Here is a 20,548-nt window from a genome sequence, read left to right as displayed (position 1 = left end):
CCGAACCAGACCCGAACACAACGGCGCGCACACAAGTAAGAAATTATTTTACTGAGCCGTGGACAAGCTTATGCAATAATGAGCCTGTTACATTCACCTATTAAATCAACGTCGGGGCAAGAGTTCCGTTCCACACCTGCAACCAGCAGCGGACCCTCAGATTACCTTCAGAAAAAGAAAACAACCACACGACCTTGGCTGTTCTTGCAGTGGAGACGTCCAGGATTTATGCTCCGAAATGGCACGAATCTCTAAACTATGTAATTGAAAATTTTGTTACTATAAACCAAACAATTCGGGATAATGTCTCAGAAATAATAATAAATAATAAATATCCTTGGACATTTTACACTGCGCTTCTAGTCCCAAACTAAGCAAAGCTTGTACTATGAGTACTAGACAACGGATATAAACATACTTGAATACTTTTTTTTTTATAAATACATACATATACATAGAAAACACCCAGCCCAATACAAATAAATATGTTCATGCACACAAATGTTTGTACTGTGCGGGAATCGAACCCGCAAACTCCGGAATAGTAGTCCGTTTCGAACCACTACACCAAACGGCCGACAACGAAATGAATATTCATCTGACGGATATGAAATCATCGAATGAGCAGAATTTCTCGCTACCCACTAACAATTTAAGTGAAGTGAAAAAACAAATCAATGAAATCCAAGAGTCAATGTCGAGCCTTACCTTGGAACAGAGCCAAATGAAATCACAAATTTAAAAAAATCTTCGAGGGAGGGAGGCGAAACACAAATTATGAACATTAAACAATTATTTATGTATTATACCTGCCTGCTCATTCGCAAAGTATTGAATAAAACCATCCATATGTCGCTCATTCTGATGACGTGGTCAGAACAGGTTCCGAAGCTTTCCATGTTGCCCGGTTGGTAGCGGCCTGCGTCCAGCGCCTTCCTGCTACCTTTATGATGTGTGTTCAATACGTACATTATTAATTTTGTGTGTTTCTGTATGTTACAGATCGACGAATCCTCGCTGACAGGCGAGTCGGACCATGTTAAAAAGGGTGAAAGTTTTGATCCCATGGTGCTATCCGGTACTCACGTTATGGAAGGTTTGTATATCTCTCAAAAATACACGCCATACATTATTATTACACCACTTATTTTCTTGACTAAATAGTTGACAAGAGTGACATGTCCTGGAGTTCGTTACGTTGTCATTTAAACCTTGATAATTAATGATTAAATCAAGAAATTTCGATTAAGGTAGACGTATGCCCGTTTTCACCATCAATCCCTAATTTTTAGGTGATGAAAACCAAAATTAGTGTTATATGTTACCATAGGGGTCACTTAAAAAATAGAAATTGATGGTGAAAACGGGCATTAGTCATATAACTGCGGTATGGATGCATCAATAGAGATGCATCTATTTGACAGATGATATAAAATATGTCAATGAATTGGTGATAGGTAGAACATGTCAATGGTAATAATATAGTCCAAAAACGTGTTTATTTAGAAAGAAAGAAATATTTATTACGATGAACATCACTTAGAGAACAAAGAAAGTATACGGAAAAAAGACAGAAATAGCACATAAATATTACAAGGAAATAAAAAGTGAACTGAGCAGTGCCACCGTGTTGCAACAGCGATGCCCATCGCAATGGGACTCCACTCAGCATAAATGCCGTGGCCCACGGTGGGGAAGGTCACGACGCTGGTTTTCAGTGTGTCCCATGCCGAGTGGAAGTCACGGACACCAACCTAAACTGCATATAAAACAGTTCAAAAATAAATATATAATAATAATAATGTGCGAATAGTTGTTGAATATATTCATATAGTAAATGAAAAATGCTACATAATATAAATAATACTCGTATTAAAATATTAATAAGTAGAACAAAGTTGTGGGTATGTGTATATTATGTATAATTAGAATGAGCTTGTGATGTGAAAAAGAGGAGAAGAAAAAAACAAAAGAAGTGCGCTAGTGTGTGTAAGACTATCATTGTGGTGAGTGTCCCGTAAGACCGGATCGTGCGGTCAAATCATTCTGCGTGGATAAGTGAACTTGGCTACTTATAGCATCAGCTTGGCCTGTATAAGATAAGAGAGCCGATATTTTTGAGCGCGTTAGTTGTATCGCATAACCGCAATAAGTGGGTACAAGAAATAAATAAAATTAGTGTCTGTCGTCGGAAAAAAAAAACAATCAAATGGAATTCAATAAATTATAAGGATTAAAAATAATGTCAGATAGAATTAAATCTCCTATCAAAATTTACAGGTTCTGGCAAAATGCTAGTGTCAGCCGTAGGTGTGAACTCTCAAGCTGGTATCATCTTCACGCTCCTTGGCGCTGCTGTGGAGAACCAGGACAAGCAGATCAAGCAGATGAAGAAAGGTCAGTGCCTCCATATACCACCGGTTGAGGTAGCGTTAGACTGTCCCCATAGACGGAAGGCGCTTTTTCTGATTTAAGTGGGCTGTACCCTTGTAAGTGGGCTGTACCTTTGGAGTTATTTTGTACCTTGAGTTTGTTTTGGTAAAATCCGCCCAGTTAATTGCGTAAATAAAATTTACTTTTGCCACATTAAAGCTTTGAACTCGTATAAAAAGAAGTTAAGTAATTGACATGGAAATTGTACTGAACTTGATTTTAAAATGCATCCCTTTTATCAAAACACGTGTAAGCATAACGTGTAGATAATTTCAAAAATAATCTCTTTATAATTAATACGAGGCCATTCATTTATTTCATTGCGTCATCAGCAATTATTATTATGATACAAATTAATTATTGTTGCATATCTAAAGTGGAAAATAGAAACCCCCTTTTCTATTACTGTATTTCAGTATAATTACTAGTTATTTGTACTTACTACATAGTTGTACATAAAATTATCAGAAAAAGCGCCTTACCTAGCAAAACCCCTGCAAAATAGAGTTAGCATTGTCAATACTTTGCTCATTTAGCTGACCATAGAACAATAGAACAGTCCAAGCTGTAAGGCTTTTACATGTATGCTACAACGCTTAAATAGGAAAAGCTTAGTGTATTGTCAAACTTATACCATTGCAATAGAGTTGACAATGTATCCGAAACATAGAATATTCAATGCATTCAGATAACGCTTAGCTGTTAGTAAATATAGTTGAAAGGTAAAGGGATTTCACATAACTCGTTTGGTTTTAAATATGAAACTTATTTATGGAATCATGGGTAGTCATGATATTATCCTGTCCATGGGAAAATTCCTGGCATATTCTACATAAATGTAACCGCTTTAAATAAGGTATGTAAACGTTTATTTGGTTGATAAATTAATGGGTATTCCTATTTACACAATAATGTTTTTTTTATCCACAACGAGGTTTTCCTTATTTACATGACAAAAATTGAGTGCGATTTTGAGGATATTAAACTTAAGGTCATAATGACATAGATACAATTCAAAATTTAATCTGATTGTCTATGTACTACCGGCAAAGAAAATTATTTTCTATAATTTATTTATTTATTTTATTTATTTATTTATTATTCATTATTGAGCAATTACATATTTGATCCAAATAGCGTCCTAAATCCTCTTTAGGTTTGTCTAGACACTATTGTTCTCTATACAAATCTCAATAATCTCAATGCTTTTGCAAATCAGTTTACATATTTGCCTTTTTTATATAAAAAAAACCAAACGGGTGACGTAACTTAACCATTTTATTGATACATGGCGTAACCTAAATGAGCATAGTACTGACTTTATGCTTATTGCATACCCTAGTGCTCCAGTGACGTTGAAATTATACCCTGCCCTACCATCGGGACACCACACCTTAGCCCGACCTGACTAGGGTTTTTTTGTTTTTATGACTAAATTGGTAAAATTGCATAATAAAGGTAGATATTGTTGTGTGCCGTGTTTGTATAAGACCACTGGGAAGTACGGACATGCAATGGCCCGTATTTCACACAAATGTCGAAGACAATACGCATGCTACAGCAATATTAATCTTATCTAAATTACAACGAGAAACTTTTAATATAACTGGATAAAAAGATTTGTTTTTCCATGTTTCACCAATTTTGTCAATATATTTTTATTATGAGATTATTTTATTTATTGTGGATCATGTGGAGTTGTCAAAATTTTTATTAAGGTTATGGTGATTATACCGTCTTGTGCGTTGTCCTTTTATGTTATGTATTTGACTAATAGCCTGGATCATGTTTGTGGGCATGTCACATTTAATAAATAAATTTGTTGTATTTTGTTCCATTCGTTCGTAGTTTTTAGTTGTGTTACATTTTTTGTTGGGACCAATAAGAAAAATAATCTCGTTTCAGTTTCATAAAAACATATTTAAAATGACTCCCTTAAAGCAACATTTGTAAATGCAATCCATTAGATGAATCCAAGCATTTGTGGCCACGGAATTGGGACTGCTAATAAATACATTTCCGTGTCACGAATGCTTGGAATGTTATGAACCCCTATAGATCTAGTGCCACCAAACATTCTAGTGTGATCCGTTCAATGACATCAACCTTTTTTTTCTCCACCCTCGAACCCCGGCCTGCTGCACGCCCCACCTACATGTCGCCGATGAAAAATAATAAAAAATAAAATAAAAATAAAACTAAATTAAAAAACATACACATTGAAACTGCATCGTGTAACTGTCGTGTTGACTGCATGATGTATAAAAATATATCAACTTGTGTCATAAATGTGTATGCTTGTATTGAAATTTAAATCAACGAATACGGAATTGATGAGAGTAGAAGCTAAAAAGCAGCAGAAAAAGGGAACCCAGCGCAAGAGCCTGAGCGGTAAGTAACCTCCTTTGCTAAACCCCTGCTTTGACTACCCCCGTACACTCAGGGCCAGAGTAATGTATACGCCTTAAGTATCTTAATATTTGTGGGTTGTGTCTATGCTTCAATATGTAGCTTTGGGCTTTTTGTAAAAGGGTACTGGTTAATCTGTCCTTTAGTGTACTTACTTTCAGCAATGAAACACAATTTCACAACTTGTATTACTTAGATTTGAGCTGTAGTTAAACCACTAACTATACTGAATTTCGGAGTACAGCACTCATAATAGTGAAGTTACTAAAAAATCTAATACAACTAAGATACAGTAGTAAAATATTAGTTTTAGATTTGATCTTGCATTTGTAGTAACTTTACTGTAGATAACTCTTCTAATTTAAGTATTTCTACTTACAACTTGCAATTATTACTTTAATCTTTTAATGAATTAATTCCAAAGATATGTTTTACAATTGGTAGTGTAAATGTTGTGAATCTTCTTCTTAATTCACAGTGTTCTTAAAATTCTTCGCACTCTTATTTAGTAAAAACATAATCCAATAATTTTTATTACACCTCAAAATGCAAAATAAATATTGTTTGGCACGGACTGTAAGCGCTTATTGAGTCTATCCATCATATTGAAATGCAACTTGAAAGCTTTAAAATAATGTTCCTATTATCGAAATATTCTCACAGTGATTTACTTTAACAACTCTGCAATTTTAATTTTTAAATTGGATATGGTATTGTTTAAAAATAAACCTTGAGAATAAAGTATATTGTCTATTTTGGCGCGAAATCCGTGTCCTTCATCGTACCAAGCCACTCAAAAACGACTTCGACCGACAGGCGACGACGATGTGACTGTCCCAGCGTCGGGCAACAGTCATGGGGCCAACCACGCGCGGCCTGACGACAATCACGTACCCGCGCCCGCATCCGACAAGCCGGCTCCTGAGGCCTCGCACAAGAAGGAGAAGTCCGTGCTACAAGCCAAACTGACCAAGCTAGCTATACAGGTTAGTGACCCTATTAAGTGTAGTGTACCTTAGTTGTATTGTACCTCAGCATTCGGATCGGCGAATGTACTCGCACTTGCGACTAACAAACGCCGCCGAGACCTAGCTTAAGAAGGAGAAGTCCGTGCTGCAAGCCAAACTGACCAAGCTAGCTATACAGGTCAGTGACCACACTTTAAGTACAGTGTACCCTAGTTGTACCTCAATATTTCGCGCTCGTAATTGACGAATCGGCTGCTTGCACAGAAGAAGTCTGCTGCAAGCAAACTGACTAAGTATCTCTTATTTTTCAGTTTTGTGTAGTATTGTGTAGTAATACCCTAGTGATTTTTTAGTTATCCGGTGGAGATCTTGTCTAAGAAGTATTTCATCTGCCAAGCTAGAAAATACAGATTAATTTGTCTCACTTTAAGTGAAGTGTACCCTAGTTGTACCTTGAGAGGGATAACCATGTTCACTTAATACATTCGCATTATCTCTCTTTAAAGGTGAGTATAGACTAGAGCATTTACCTGTAACAGAACGACGATCCGCTCTATGATATGTTCTAGTGTATCACCCTTTCACGAACCAAACGTCGTACATTTTACCTGTATTACCATGTTGAATACCATTACGAATGGTACATAATGGTACCTTAAGAAATACGTGAATATATTTTTATTTATTTTATTTATTTCAGACGTTTCCAATTTGCGTGCAGTGTTTAACATGTCGAAAAGCAAAATGTGTTTGTGTTATTTATTTTTTGTTCATCATTTTCACCTCCACAGATCGGTTACGCCGGTTCCACGATCGCAGTGCTGACCGTCATCATATTGGTGATCCAATTCTGCGTGAACACCTTCGTGATCCAGCAGAAGCCGTGGAAGGCTCTGTACATCAACAACCTGGTGAAGCATCTCATCATCGGTGTGACTGTGCTCGTGGTGGCGGTCCCGGAAGGCCTGCCGCTCGCTGTCACGCTCTCACTCGCGTATTCTGTTAAGGTGAGAGAGGGATGGAAGAAGCAGTTGGAGTTGCTAATAATATGATATACGCAGTAGGAACAATGTAAAACGCTCGCTAAAGTCGACAAAGTGAGAGGAATACAATAGCACAACTTTGATACAGCTTGGTACAGCTAGAAACAAAATTCACACACAGTCTTGAGTCAGTTCAATCAGTAGTTGAAACCTCGTACAAAACTAATCTGAAGAAGCAATTGAAACTTACTTCATTCCCTAGTTTCCAAACAGCATTCTGCTACCAGGATATGTCGACCTTGTTCTTTTTTCATTTCCATTTAGATAAAAATAAACTTTTATTTCGACCTTAATACTGTTCAAGGCACCTTCTCTTATTCATTCTGAATATTGTCTCTTTCACTTCTCACTCGTATTGATATGAAGAAAAGTACAGGCCTTATTAAAACAATATGAAATCCGCCAGATGGCGATACGTAAGTACAAATGCTGCATGATTGGTTATTTTTGACATGACATTGACAGATATGTCAAAATCCACCAATCACGCAGCAGTCAGACCCCACATGCACGTCCCGCCATCTAGCGGATCTTTCATTCGCGAAAACCCTCATTGAAAGAATCTACATTCCATGTATCTAACACCTATATTTCTCCCCAGAAAATGATGAAAGACAACAACTTAGTCCGGCATCTCGACGCTTGCGAGACGATGGGCAACGCGACCGCCATCTGCTCAGACAAGACCGGCACACTCACGACAAATCGCATGACGGTCGTCCAATCGTATATCTGCGAGAAACTGTGCAAGGTCACGCCGAACTTTAGGGATATACCAGCTGAGGTGGGAGAAGCGATGGTAGAAGGCATGAGCATCAACAGTGCGTTTACTTCACGGATTATGGTGAGTGGGGGTTTTGTACAGTCGACAGCGAATCAAGCTATGAATTTTCGTTGCAATGTCGCTCCTATCGCAACTACGTAAGATACCACAGTGTTTACGTTGACGTGCTGTCGACTATACCTTATTTAAAAAATAAATAGTGAGGGTTTATTGTGAAAAGAACGAATGATGTAATCAGATTTGGGATCTATCCATTCCTCTTATGAAAAGTGTAATAAAGTGTGTGTAGTAATAAGCGGCAGAAATAGATAGACTTGAAAATAAAATAAATGATAGCAGCATGGAGAAGCTAAAATCAAAATCAAAATGTTTAGATATATTTTTAAGTAACTTTATTTCATGATACATACATGATGTTAAGTCACTGATTTGAGTATTCTCAAATGTTACAATACAACTCAGATTACAAACCCTAGTGACAGATATAATGAGCTCTTTATAGCGTTTTACAATGCTCAATCGTCCCAACGCTGGACTAACTTACCAGTCGAGGCACGAATCACATCTTTTCGATTTGAATTAACATTGCTTTTAATATCATTCTTAAACTAATAAAAACTACACTAAGTGATGTGACTAGAACCTGCAGATCTAAAGAGTCCAAATTATTTAACCACGAGGCAACTAACTACAGTTGTTGCAATTCACGAAGGCGAGTGAGCTTTACATGTGTGGTGGCTCGCTGTTCGTTTTTCAAAAGTTTTGATAGACATACAGTATCGTTATGTACATGTACACGTACACACACTAGTAAAGCTCACTCGCCTTCGTGAGTTGCAAGAACTATAACTACATAACTGATAGCGAAATATTTTCCCCACAGCCTGGCCTAGACCCAACAGCACCCACTATGCAAGTGGGCAACAAGACTGAGTGCTCCCTCCTCGGCTTCGTACTAGCTCTCGGACAGAGCTACGACGCCATCCGCGAGCGTCAGCCCGAGGAGTCTCTGACGCGCGTGTACACCTTCAACTCCGTGCGCAAGAGCATGTCCACCGTCATCCCGTACAAGGGCGGCTACCGGCTCTACACTAAGGGCGCCTCCGAGATCGTGCTCAAGAAGTGAGTCTTTAGGGCCATTTATCTCTAGTGTTTAGATGGATCTAGGTGAAACGACTCCAGATTGATCTAAGGTGTACCAGCTACACCCCCTGCAAGTTTCATCCAGGTAGTCCTACCAGTTCAGGAGATATAGCGCCTCGAAAAAGTAAGTTTCTGACGTCATTTACGCCAAGTACCCTAGGATGGATCGAGCTACAATTGTGTCAAGTCATTTTAGACTACACTAGCTGTGCCTCCACCAAATATCATCTAGATAGGTCATCTTGTTCCAAAGATACAGTACCCCCAATGTACAGTCGCAATCAGGACTGTACCAGAATGTTGAAAAATAGCTCTTATTGCAACTGCTGAAGACGTACTAGCTCTCGGACAGAGCTACGACGCCATCCGCGAGCGCCAGCCCGAGGAGTCTCTGACGCGCGTGTACACCTTCAACTCCGTGCGCAAGAGCATGTCCACCGTCATCCCGTACAAGGGCGGCTACCGGCTGTACACTAAGGGCGCCTCCGAGATCGTGCTCAAGAAGTAAGTCTTTAGGGCCATTTATCTCAAGTGTTACTAGATGGATCTAGGTGAAACGGCTCCAGAACAGTCCGGAGTATACCAGCTACCCCCTCTACAAATTTCATCCAGGTAGTCCTACCAGTTCAGGAGATATAGCGCCTCGAAAAAGTAAGTTTCTGACGTCATTTACGCCAAGAACCTTTGGGTAGATCATTGTAGTCTTCACTCCTTAAGTATGTTGCAAAATCGCTCTTATTGCAACTCCTTAAGACGCCTCTCCTCGAGGAGTCTCTGACGCGCGTGTACACCTTCAACTCCGTGCGCAAGAGCATGTCCACCGTCATCCCGTACAAGGGCGGCTACCGGCTGTATACTAAGGGCGCCTCCGAGATCGTGCTCAAGAAGTGAGTCTTTAGGACCATTTATCTCAAGTGTTACTTGATGGATCTAGGGGAAACGACTCCAGATTGGACCAGAGTATACCAGCTACCCCCTGTACAAATTTCATCCAGGTAGTCCTACCAGTTCAGGAGATATTAGCGCCTCTAAAAAGTAAGTTTTTCACGTCATTTACACCAAAAAACCTAGGATGGATCGAGCTACTATTGTGTCAAATGATTCTAGACAGTATTAACTGTGCAGTATCAAACATCCAGTTAGATATTGCCACCAAAACGGTGGCCAAAGTCATTTATGTCAATAACTTTGGAACTGCTAATCGCAACAATTATAGCATAAACTCAAACTATACTGTCCCCCGCTCGGTTCAAAGCGCCTGATGATTAGCGTACAACGAATTTCGACTCATCATCAGTCATCATAAAACCAGACAGGTAACGCGAAGCTGACCAGTATCATTTTTCTGGGCTGGAATCTCATACATCATGTAACTCCATCTACTTTCGTTAGTTGTATCTCTAGTCCAGTCTAAACATCATGATCCTCCCAAATAGACATTAAATATTAACATTAAACCTCTTTACCAACAGATGTGCATTCATATACGGCCACGAAGGGCGCTTGGAAAAGTTCACGCGCGACATGCAAGAGAGGCTGGTGCGGCAAGTCATCGAGCCGATGGCCTGCGATGGGCTGAGGACGCTGTCCATCGCGTTCAGAGACTTCGTGCCGGGGAAGGCGGAGATTAACCAGGTAATTACCACTTTGTATGCGATAAAAAATAAGCGTATGGACACATTATAGGCCTGCGCAGAGTATCAACGAGGTACTTTTTTGTTTATCAATATAAACTGTACCCAATAGCACACAGAAGACTAAAAGTACCCCGTACAAAAAGTAGTGTCCTCCATGAACTAAAGCAGAGGCTTAAACAAAATCGAAAGTCTTCTATAAATGCCTGGAAGTATGACAGGTTTTCTGTCGTCGGTCGTTTGTACGTGAATAGGTTGGTGGACGCAACCCTATGTTTTAAATAGATAACAATATTGAATATTGTAGACTACAACTTCTATCAACTTCTAAACTAAAAGGATTTTCTAAACATTTTGTGTAATAATACGTTACACGTTTGTTCACAGGTGCACATAGACCAAGAGCCAAACTGGGACGACGAAGACAATATTGTGAATAACTTGACCTGCCTGTGCGTTGTTGGTATCGAGGATCCTGTCAGACCAGAGGTAAAGAATACACTTTAATTTTTCTTTTAAGGATACAAACTTGGCGTCAGATTAAAAAATATATATGCCATAAGGCTTGCAACTTCTTGACTTTAGATAAATACAAACAGTGATTTTCAACCGACTTCAAAAAAAGGAGGAGGTTCTCAATTCGACCCGTATGTTTTTTTTTTTTTCTATGTTTGTTACGCGATAACTCCGCCAATTATGAACCGATTTGGACAAATCTTTTTTCGGCGTATAGGTAATACCTCAAGGGTGGTCCCATTTAAATTTAATAATAAAAAAAACAACCCCCAAGGGTGGAAAATTGGGGATGAACTTTTTTATACGCAATATCTCCGCCGATTATAAACCAATTTGAACGATTATTTTTTTGTTGAATAGGTATTATCAAAAGGGTGGTTTCATGCGAATTTGAAGAAAATATTTCACCCCCAAGGGTGGAAAATTGGGGATGAACTTTTTTATACGCAATATCTCCGCCGATTATGAACCAATTTGAACGATTATTTTTTTGTTGAATAGGTATTATTTGTGTTCACGCATTTGAAGTCGGTTTTTTTTTTTTTAAAGTTATCACTCGAACAGAACCTCATGAGTCGAGAAGTAAGCACTGTACCACTTAATAGGACTTCACTAATTTGTAATCCTAAGCAAAATAAGACCCAACTAAGCAAAAACGTCTTCGTTTTTAGAAATATGCTAAAAACAGCATGAGAGAAAATATATAGAAGACTTCTCTTAACCGTAAACTAGCAAAAACATAGCAGTTTCTGTACTTTTAAAGTAAGCCTTGTTCCCCAACTAATAAGACTCCATTCACCAGGTACCAGAAGCGATCAGGAAATGCCAAAAGGCGGGCATCACCGTCCGAATGGTGACTGGCGATAACGTCAACACGGCGCGCTCCATAGCGGTCAAGTGCGGCATCCTCAAGCCCACCGACGACTTCCTAATCCTGGAGGGCAAGGAGTTCAACAGGCGGATCCGGGATACCAACGGCGAGGTGAGAATTCGGTGTTAGGTAAATGGGTATATGAGCCGACACTAGCCCATGTTAACATGGTCATATAAATGGTATGGTGAAGTCAGAAAATTGATATCTTTATTTTAATTATTTTAATTTTCATACAAATCGGATTTTATAAAATTTATTTTGTATGAAAATTTAAAAAAATAAAATGGTGATATCAAATTTCTGACTTCACCATACCATTTATATGCCCATGTTAACATGGGCTAGTGTCGGCTCATATACCCATTTACCTAACACCCTGTATAGTATATTACAAAGTTATTAAAATGTTATTTACCAGAGTGGCATCTCAAACTAAATTCAAAATAATCTGAAAAAAATCGAATTGCCTAAGGCGGGAAATACTACAAATTTATCCTATCCCATGGGAAATGACTTGACAGTCTATGGATTTTTTTGATTTGGATACTCTTTCAGCTTTAAATGGGTAGAAATAGTGAACATTTTAGAAACTGATTTCGCCACCGAGATTTAAAATACACACAGCGCCATCTATTGGTGGCGTATGGTACCATATTCTAAGACTTTTGCTAAAGCATAATAATTATGTAATGATGATGACGCTAAGAACAAAGCCATCTATCTCTTATTACGCTTTGAACTTTAATAGGCTAGATGACAAAATTTCAATAATTTGTCCGTCAGACAGATAATTAGAAAATATTAGACTCATATTTTTTATTTTCTTTTATAATTAAATAATAACAGTGCTACATCGAGTTGAAATGGCGCGACACGTCACGCTTGAGTAGAATTTTTACTCAAAAGTGACGTCACGCGACATTTCAACTCAATATAATACTGTAATTATTCGATTATGGAAAAAATAAAAAAATATGAGTCTAATATTTTCTAATTATCTGTCTGACGGACTAAATAGAATTTCGATTTCATTACCCAGTCATCATCCCTATTGTAGCTGCTGTTATCATGATACAGCCTAAAAAAATCTTGACCAATTCAACCATTATTAAAAACAACGCCATCTCTTGGCAGCGACTAACACTAACTCCTTCCATTCACAGGTTCAACAGCATCTGCTAGACAAAGTATGGCCGAAGCTGCGCGTGCTAGCGCGGTCGTCGCCCACAGACAAATACACTCTCGTCAAAGGCATGATCGAGTCGAAGGCATTCGATACGCGCGAGGTGGTGGCGGTAACTGGAGACGGGACCAACGATGGGCCGGCGTTGAAGAAGGCCGACGTGGGATTCGCTATGGTAAGGGATATGGAGTTTTATTGGCTTAGACTTAAGGTGTAGATTGTCGTAGTTAGAAGGATCACCCCCATTTTTCTCGTGGATATTGTAAATGGCGACTAAGAGTTCAACAGGCCTCGCCAATTAGCTAGTATGAAAGGTGTAGATAAAGTCCTCCATTTGCTTCTCGTAAATATAAGGGGACATGACCCTCTCATGCAATGGAAACCAAATGACCTGATGATGTATTTGTGTGACGTTCTTATTGGTCACTTTTCTTTCTTTCCATCATAGTCTAATCATCATCATCTTAGCCACTGTCGTGGACGTCCACTGCTGCACCATAAGTCTTCCGTAATGATTTCTAAATAGGCCGTGTGGTACCACCTTCCTGCTACCTTTATGCTGTCGTCTGTCCACCTTGTAGGTGGATGACCTACGCTGGGCTTGTCATAATTATATGTCATAGTCATCATCACCATTTTAGCCACAGGTCGTCCTCTGCTGAACATAAGCCTCTCCCAATGATTTCCTGCATACAGCGCTTTCCTGCTACCTTTATCGTCTGTCCACCTTGTGGATCGACGACCAACGATGTGGTTGCCATATCTAGCAAAGTTTTCGCCATTAATTCACCATTTTTCTCCAGGGTATCGCCGGTACCGACGTGGCCAAAGAAGCGTCCGACATCATCCTAACCGACGACAACTTCTCATCGATCGTGAAGGCTGTGATGTGGGGCCGTAACGTTTACGATTCCATCGCCAAGTTCCTGCAGTTCCAGCTGACAGTTAACGTCGTGGCTGTGATCGTGGCCTTCATTGGCGCTTGCGCGATACAGGACAGTCCTCTAAAGGTAGCGTATTCTTCTATTTATTGAAGCTTTTTTTAATTTAATTGAAATATAAGACTTTATCAGGGCTCTTCCGCTTTGTAACGGAGGGAAATTGATATTTCATTTCGAACTCCTATATTATTCAGTAAATTCGCTGCGGATTCCAAATAAGTTAGCTACTCAACCTTCAATGGGTTGGATTTCAATGGAGGCCAAGATGTAGACATCCTGGCTATAGTGGGATTAGTCGCGTATTGTAAACACTGAACGCCTAGATCCCCAAGTAATTGGGAGTTAAAACAATAGCACACTTCAATAACCGCTTGGATATAATTTTAGCCATTACCCTTAAAGTTCGGACATGAATTAGGCAACGCGCCCTTAGAAATTGCGTAAACGTAGACACTTTTGTGTCCTGTTATTTCCACTTAACACCATACAGCGACTTGGTTACTGTTTCGGTAACTAAAAAGTCCAGTAGCCTTTCTTGAAGTGGCAATAGATATCCATTTCCAAAAGCTTTCACGTCTCCATTGGAGACTCCAATATAATTTTCTACAATCATAATCCCTCCACAGGCGGTACAAATGTTATGGGTGAACCTGATCATGGACACATTAGCCTCGCTGGCTCTAGCAACCGAAATGCCGACGCCGGACCTGCTGCAGCGCAAGCCTTACGGGCGCACCAAGCCGCTCATCTCGCGCACCATGATGAAGAACATCCTCGGCCAGGCGCTGTACCAGCTGTTCATCATCTTCTCGCTGCTGTTTGTGGGTGAGCATTGGTTGGTTAAGGCTGACCTGACCTGAAATGCTAGTGGGTGAGCATTGGTTATGTGTGACCTGACCTGAAGTGACCTGACCGGCCCCAGAACGTGATGAAAAAGATCCTTGGGCAAGCGCTGTACCAGCTGTTCATTATCTTCTCGCTGCTGTTTGTGGGTGAGCATTGGTTGATTAAGGCTGACCTGACCTGAAATAGCGTCATTATCTTTAGCGACTGAGGTGCCGACCCTGGACCGTGATTTAGTTCCTCGGCCAGGCGCTGTACCAGCTGTTCATCATCTTCTCGCTGCTGTTTGTGGGTGAGTATTGCTTGGTTACACTAGCATTTTAGGTCAGGTCAGCCTTATGGCTGAAATGCTAGCGTCATTGGCTCTAACGACTGAGGTGCCGAATCCGTACTATGATGAGGGCGCTGTACCAGCTGTTCATTATCTTCTCGCTGCTGTTTGTGGGTGAGCATTAGATATGGGTGACCTGGTCATGGACACACTAGCGTCGTAAGCTCTAACGACTGAGGTGCCGAATCTGTACCATGATGAAGAACATCCTCGGCCAGGCGCTGTACCAGCTGTTCATCATCTTCTCGCTGCTGTTTGTGGGTGAGCATTGCTTGGTTACACTAGCATTTCAGGTCAGGTCAGCCTTATGGCTGAAATGCTAGCGTCATTGGCTCTAACGACTGAGGTGCCGAATCCGTACCATGATGAGGGCGCTGTACCAGCTGTTCATCATCTTCTCGCTGCTGTTTGTGGGTGAGCATTGGTTGATTATGGCTGACCTGACCTGAAATAGCGTCATTGTCTTTAGCGACTGAGGTGCCGACCCTGGACCGTGATTTAGATCCTTGGGCAAGCGCTGTACCAGCTGTTCATCATCTTCTCGCTGCTGTTTGTGGGTGAGCATTGGTTATGGGTGACCTGGTCATAGACATATTAGCCTCGCTGGCTCTAGCAACTGAGGAGCCGACCCTGGACCGTGATTTAGATCCTGGGGCAAGTGCTGTACCAGCTGTTTATTATCTTCTCGCTGCTGTTTGTGGGTGAGCATTGGTTGATTAAGGCTGACCTGACCTGAAATGCAAGCGTCATTGGCTCTAGCGACTGAGGTGCCGAATCTGTACCATGATGAAGAACATCCTCGGCCAGGCGCTGTACCAGCTGTTCATCATCTTCTCGCTGCTGTTTGTGGGTGAGCAAGTCGATAGCGATAAGTAGTTTGAGAACTCTCCCATAGATATCTAGAAAGATGCCAACTAATTCCTTTTTTGCAATAAACGATTTTGTATTATTTATTTATTTAAATAATGCGCTGAGTTCGGAACTTAGTGTCGCATTAGAAATTCTCACACACAAAGTAATCAAAATAAAAACAATACGGCGCGAAGAGTGTCATGTACGTATTGCATTCAGTGCTACTATTCGTTCGCATACCAGGTTGCAAGTAATGTCCGACGTACGTACAAAAACACTGTGTGCGCAGTTCAACGTTCATATAATCTTCAGTACTACGCAAGCAGTGTATAGTTCCAAAATACTGAGCTGTCCTATCCATGACATTGACAGTGGGGCGCCACCGTCAATACCGGATCGCTGGTTCCGATTTTTACCATGTTGGAAACCATATAGTTGAACGATGGCAGCGCCCCCCTGTCATTGAGTTTGGTGGGACAGTTCAGTGTGGGTCATCTATAAACTATTAGTGTAACTGTTCAACGATACGAACTCGAAAGTCTTTTGTAATAGGGGTACTGGTGCCCTGATGATGATGATAATGATGAGTTTCCCACAGGCGACAGACTGCTCAACATCCCGTCGGGCCGCGGACAGCAGTTGGGCACGGAACCGACGCAGCACTTCACCATCATCTTCAACACCTTCGTCATGATGACGCTCTTCAACGAGATCAACGCGCGCAAGATCCACGGCCAGAGGAACGTTTTCCAGGGACTGTTCACTAATCCGATATTCTACTCTATATGGATCGGCACTGCGCTTTCGCAGGTATGTAAATTGTTTTTTATCACCTTTGATGATGGTTTTTCAGTTGGCGCCACTAGCTAGGGGCCTACCCCTGTCACTGGCAATCCGATGTCTGTAAATGATAAAATCCTTTTACCACCAGTTGGTGCCTTTTTCTTAGCTACAGGCAAGTGACAGAATCTTATTCGCTAGTGGCGCCAACTGGTGAGTGCAATAAAGGAAACCCTCATTAAATTATTCTCAATAAAGCCCAAAGTATCGTGTCACCAATTTAGCTACAACCCGGTATAACATGTTGTTAGACCTTTATAAAATCTTTTACTGGTCTTGAATGAAAATTATTGGGAACCTTATCCTCTCGCATTAAGGTCCAAAATCAATCAAATCATCTGATAAGAGACTTTACATTCATCCACACATAACCTTCTAGTCTAGGTGGTAATAGTCCAGTTCGGCGGGATGGCGTTTAGCACCTGTAGTACCTGTTCTTCGGCAGCAAAACACTATTTTCAACCTTATCTACTGGTAAGACAAGTGGGTCCAAAATCAATCGAATCAAAGGTGATCGGTATATTTATCCACAACTTATCTTCCAGGTGGTAATAGTCCAGTTCGGTGGCATGGCAGTGGCTATGATGCCTGTTCTTCATCGGCAAAACATATTTTTGAACCTTATTATCTTGTCCTAAGGTTCAAAATCGATCAAATCAAACTTTGATGAAACAAACGCTGGCCGTAACAGCGTATTACACTTGAAAATTTCGACGGGTTCATCCAGTGTCTAAGTAGCTCAGTTGGAAGAGCAGTCGCCCGGCAAGCGGAAGGTCATGGGTTCAATTCCCGCCTTAGGCAGTTCGATTTTTTCAAGTTATTTATAATTTTCAAATCAAACTTTATCCACAACTTATCTTCCAGGTGGTAATAGTCCAGTTCGGCGGGATGGCGTTCAGCACGGCCGGCCTCTCGATAGACCAGGGGCTGTGGTGCCTATGAGTCTGCGGCAAAACATTATGTTGAACCATATCATCTTGTCTTAGAGTCCAAAATCAATCGCATCAAACTTGATCGGTATATTTATCCACAACTTACCTTCCAGGTGGTAATAGTCCAGTTCGGCGGCATGGCGTTCAGCACGGCCGGCCTCTCGATAGACCAGTGGCTGTGGTGCCTGTTCTTTGGCGCTGGCACGCTCGTGTGGGGGCAGCTCGTCACCACGGTGCCCACGCGCAAGATACCCAAGACACTCACGTGAGTAACTTACAAGTGGCTGATAAGTGTCTGATAGTTTATCAGGAACTTATCTGGCAGGTAAACTGCTAGTTTTGGTGTGTCTTTCTCTCTTTTAAACCATTTGCTTATAATAATGAAGTCCCTGACAAATTATAAGGAACTTGTCTGATAGATAAACTATCAGGAACCTATCTGACAGATAAACTGCAACTTGGTGTCACAAGTCTCGAATAAATATCTGATTAAATAGTCTCCAGCAATCTTTATTTGTTAGATGACGTTATATGTCAAACCTATCTTACTCAAGTTGAGTTTACATCACATGAAATAGGCCATTGGTGAGGTATATTCCCGTTTCCACTGGCAAGATGCATAGCATAACCATAAAAAAACCCTTATAACACACTCTGGCCGCCCATTTCCAGTTGGGGCCGCGGTCAGCTGGACCCCGAGACGATCCAGCCGGGGCCGGACTACGTCACTTTAAAATCTTTCAATATGTTTGAAACAAATTTAAACTTTAAAGAAATAACTGTCGTTTGACTTTTGAGGCTTTTAAAAACCACTAGATTTTAAAAAATTGGATCTGTCAACAGCATTGGACCAGGGGTGATTCACTGTTTGTACTCCAAATGAATGGCGTGAAGTCACCGTTCAAATGGCGCGAAATGCGCATCTTTAGGGCCCTGTAACTTTTTTATTTGTAGAGATATTTTGATGATTCTTTCACAAATGTTGGTTTTACTTATATTTTCAAGTTTTATTAAAACTTTCCCGGACAGTAACCCAGACACAATAGAAGTTTAATTGTTATGACGTATATAGCAGTTCACTGTCCAGGAAAGTGTTAACAGAAAAAAATTGGAAACTTCTTTATTGCAAATAAAAAACCTTTATGTTAATACACTCTGGTCGCCCATTTGCAGTTGGGGCCGCGGCCAGCCGGACCCCGAGACGATCCAGCCGGGGCCGGACTACGACACTTTAAAATCTTTCAATATGTTTGAAACTAATTTAAACTTTATAGAGTGTGCCTTTTCCGACTGTGTATTGGTTGCCATTTTAGTTTCTCAATTTCAACGTTACTTGATACATTTAAAATAAAAAAACCTTTAATCACACTCTGGCCAAACGTTTCAAGCTGGGGTCGCGGCCATTTTAGTTTCTCAAATTCAGCGTTACTTGACACATTGAAAATAAAACACCATTATAACGCACTCTGGCCGCCCATTTCCAGTTGGGGCCGCGGCCAGCCGGACCCCGAGACGATCCAGCCGGGGCCGGACTACGACACTTAAAATCTTTCAATATGTTTGAAACTAAAGCCCGGTCCGTGAGCACGTAGAATCCCGTCCAATGACCCCAAGCTACCCATCCCTATCGCTCGTAAGTATGTTGCTGTCGCGCTCGCACACTCACTGCGGGCGCCCGTCGCACAGTCGCGACAGCAACATAATTACGCGCGAGCGATAGGGATGGCTAGCTTGGGGTCATTGGACGGGATTCTACGTGCTCACGGACCAGGCTTTAGCCTTTTGCAAATAAAAACCCTTATATCACACTCTGGCCGCCCATTTCCAGTTGGGGCCGCGGCCAGCCGGACCCCGAGACGATCCAGCCAGGGCCGGACTACGACACTTTAAAATCTTTCAATATGTTTGAAACTAATTTAAACTTTATAGAGTGTGCCTTTTCCGACTGTGTATTGGTTGCCATTTTAGTTTCTCAATTTCAACGTTACTTGATACATTTAAAATAAAAAACCTTTAATCACACTCTGGCCAAACGTTTCAAGCTGGGGTCGCGGCCATTTTAGTTTCTCAAATTCAGCGCGGCAGCGTTACTTGACACATTGAAAATAAAAAACTTTTATAACACACTCCGCCAAACGCTTCCAGTTGGGGCCGCGGCCAGCCGGACCCCGAGACGATCCAGCCGGGGCCGGACTACGACACTTTAAAATCTTTCAATATGTTTGAAACTAAAGCCCGGTCCGTGAGCACGTAGAATCCCGTCCAATGACCCCAAGCTACCCATCCCTATCGCTCGTAAGTATGTTGCTGTCGCGCTCGCACACTCACTGCGGGCGCCCGTCGCACAGTCGCGACAGCAACATAATTACGCGCGAGCGATAAGGATGGCTAGCTTGGGGTCATTGGACGAAATTCTACGTGCTTGACGACCGGACTATAGTTGGAAATAAAAAACCTTTGTAACACACTCCGCCAAACGTTTCCAGTTGGGGCCGCGGCCAGCCGGACCCCGAGACGATCCAGCCGGGGCCGGACTACGACGCGGACCTGGACAAGAAGCCGCGCGCCGGCCAGATCCTGTGGATCCGGGGCCTCACGAGGCTGCAGACGCAGGTATGCTCGCGCCGCACACGCGCGCACACACACGCACGCACGTAGGCGGTGGGCGTGGCTAGAGATGTTTGAATTTAGAACAAGAAATTTGAATTTGGAATGAGATGTTTTTAAATTTTTAAATGAAGCCGATTCTTTTGCGGTTTTGTTTGAATTTAGAGCCTGGTCCGTGAGCACGTAGAATTTTGACCAATGACCCCAAGCTACTC

At 41.3% G+C, this 20,548-nt stretch overlaps 1 protein-coding gene across 1 annotated transcript in view; it reads left to right on the top strand.

Moving 5' to 3' along the window:
• LOC135084219 (plasma membrane calcium-transporting ATPase 2) overlaps positions 1-20,548 on the top strand; it is a 136,904-nt gene that overhangs the window by 99,193 nt on the left and 17,163 nt on the right. Inside the window, exons 7-22 of the mRNA XM_063978955.1 lie at positions 1,003-1,096; positions 2,281-2,397; positions 4,777-4,824; positions 5,659-5,828; positions 6,602-6,817; positions 7,455-7,697; positions 8,521-8,759; positions 10,253-10,415; positions 10,802-10,903; positions 11,733-11,912; positions 12,968-13,162; positions 13,791-13,997; positions 14,555-14,753; positions 16,553-16,764; positions 17,840-17,991; positions 20,213-20,339. Coding sequence (XP_063835025.1) covers positions 1,003-1,096; positions 2,281-2,397; positions 4,777-4,824; positions 5,659-5,828; positions 6,602-6,817; positions 7,455-7,697; positions 8,521-8,759; positions 10,253-10,415; positions 10,802-10,903; positions 11,733-11,912; positions 12,968-13,162; positions 13,791-13,997; positions 14,555-14,753; positions 16,553-16,764; positions 17,840-17,991; positions 20,213-20,339 — 2,664 coding nt within the window. The remainder of the gene's footprint in view (positions 1-1,002; positions 1,097-2,280; positions 2,398-4,776; positions 4,825-5,658; positions 5,829-6,601; positions 6,818-7,454; positions 7,698-8,520; positions 8,760-10,252; positions 10,416-10,801; positions 10,904-11,732; positions 11,913-12,967; positions 13,163-13,790; positions 13,998-14,554; positions 14,754-16,552; positions 16,765-17,839; positions 17,992-20,212; positions 20,340-20,548) is intronic.

Source organism: Ostrinia nubilalis, chromosome 25 (assembly GCF_963855985.1).
Source record: "Ostrinia nubilalis chromosome 25, ilOstNubi1.1, whole genome shotgun sequence".
Lineage (NCBI taxonomy): Eukaryota > Metazoa > Arthropoda > Insecta > Lepidoptera > Crambidae > Ostrinia > Ostrinia nubilalis.
This window is presented reverse-complemented; position numbering and strand designations above follow the sequence as displayed.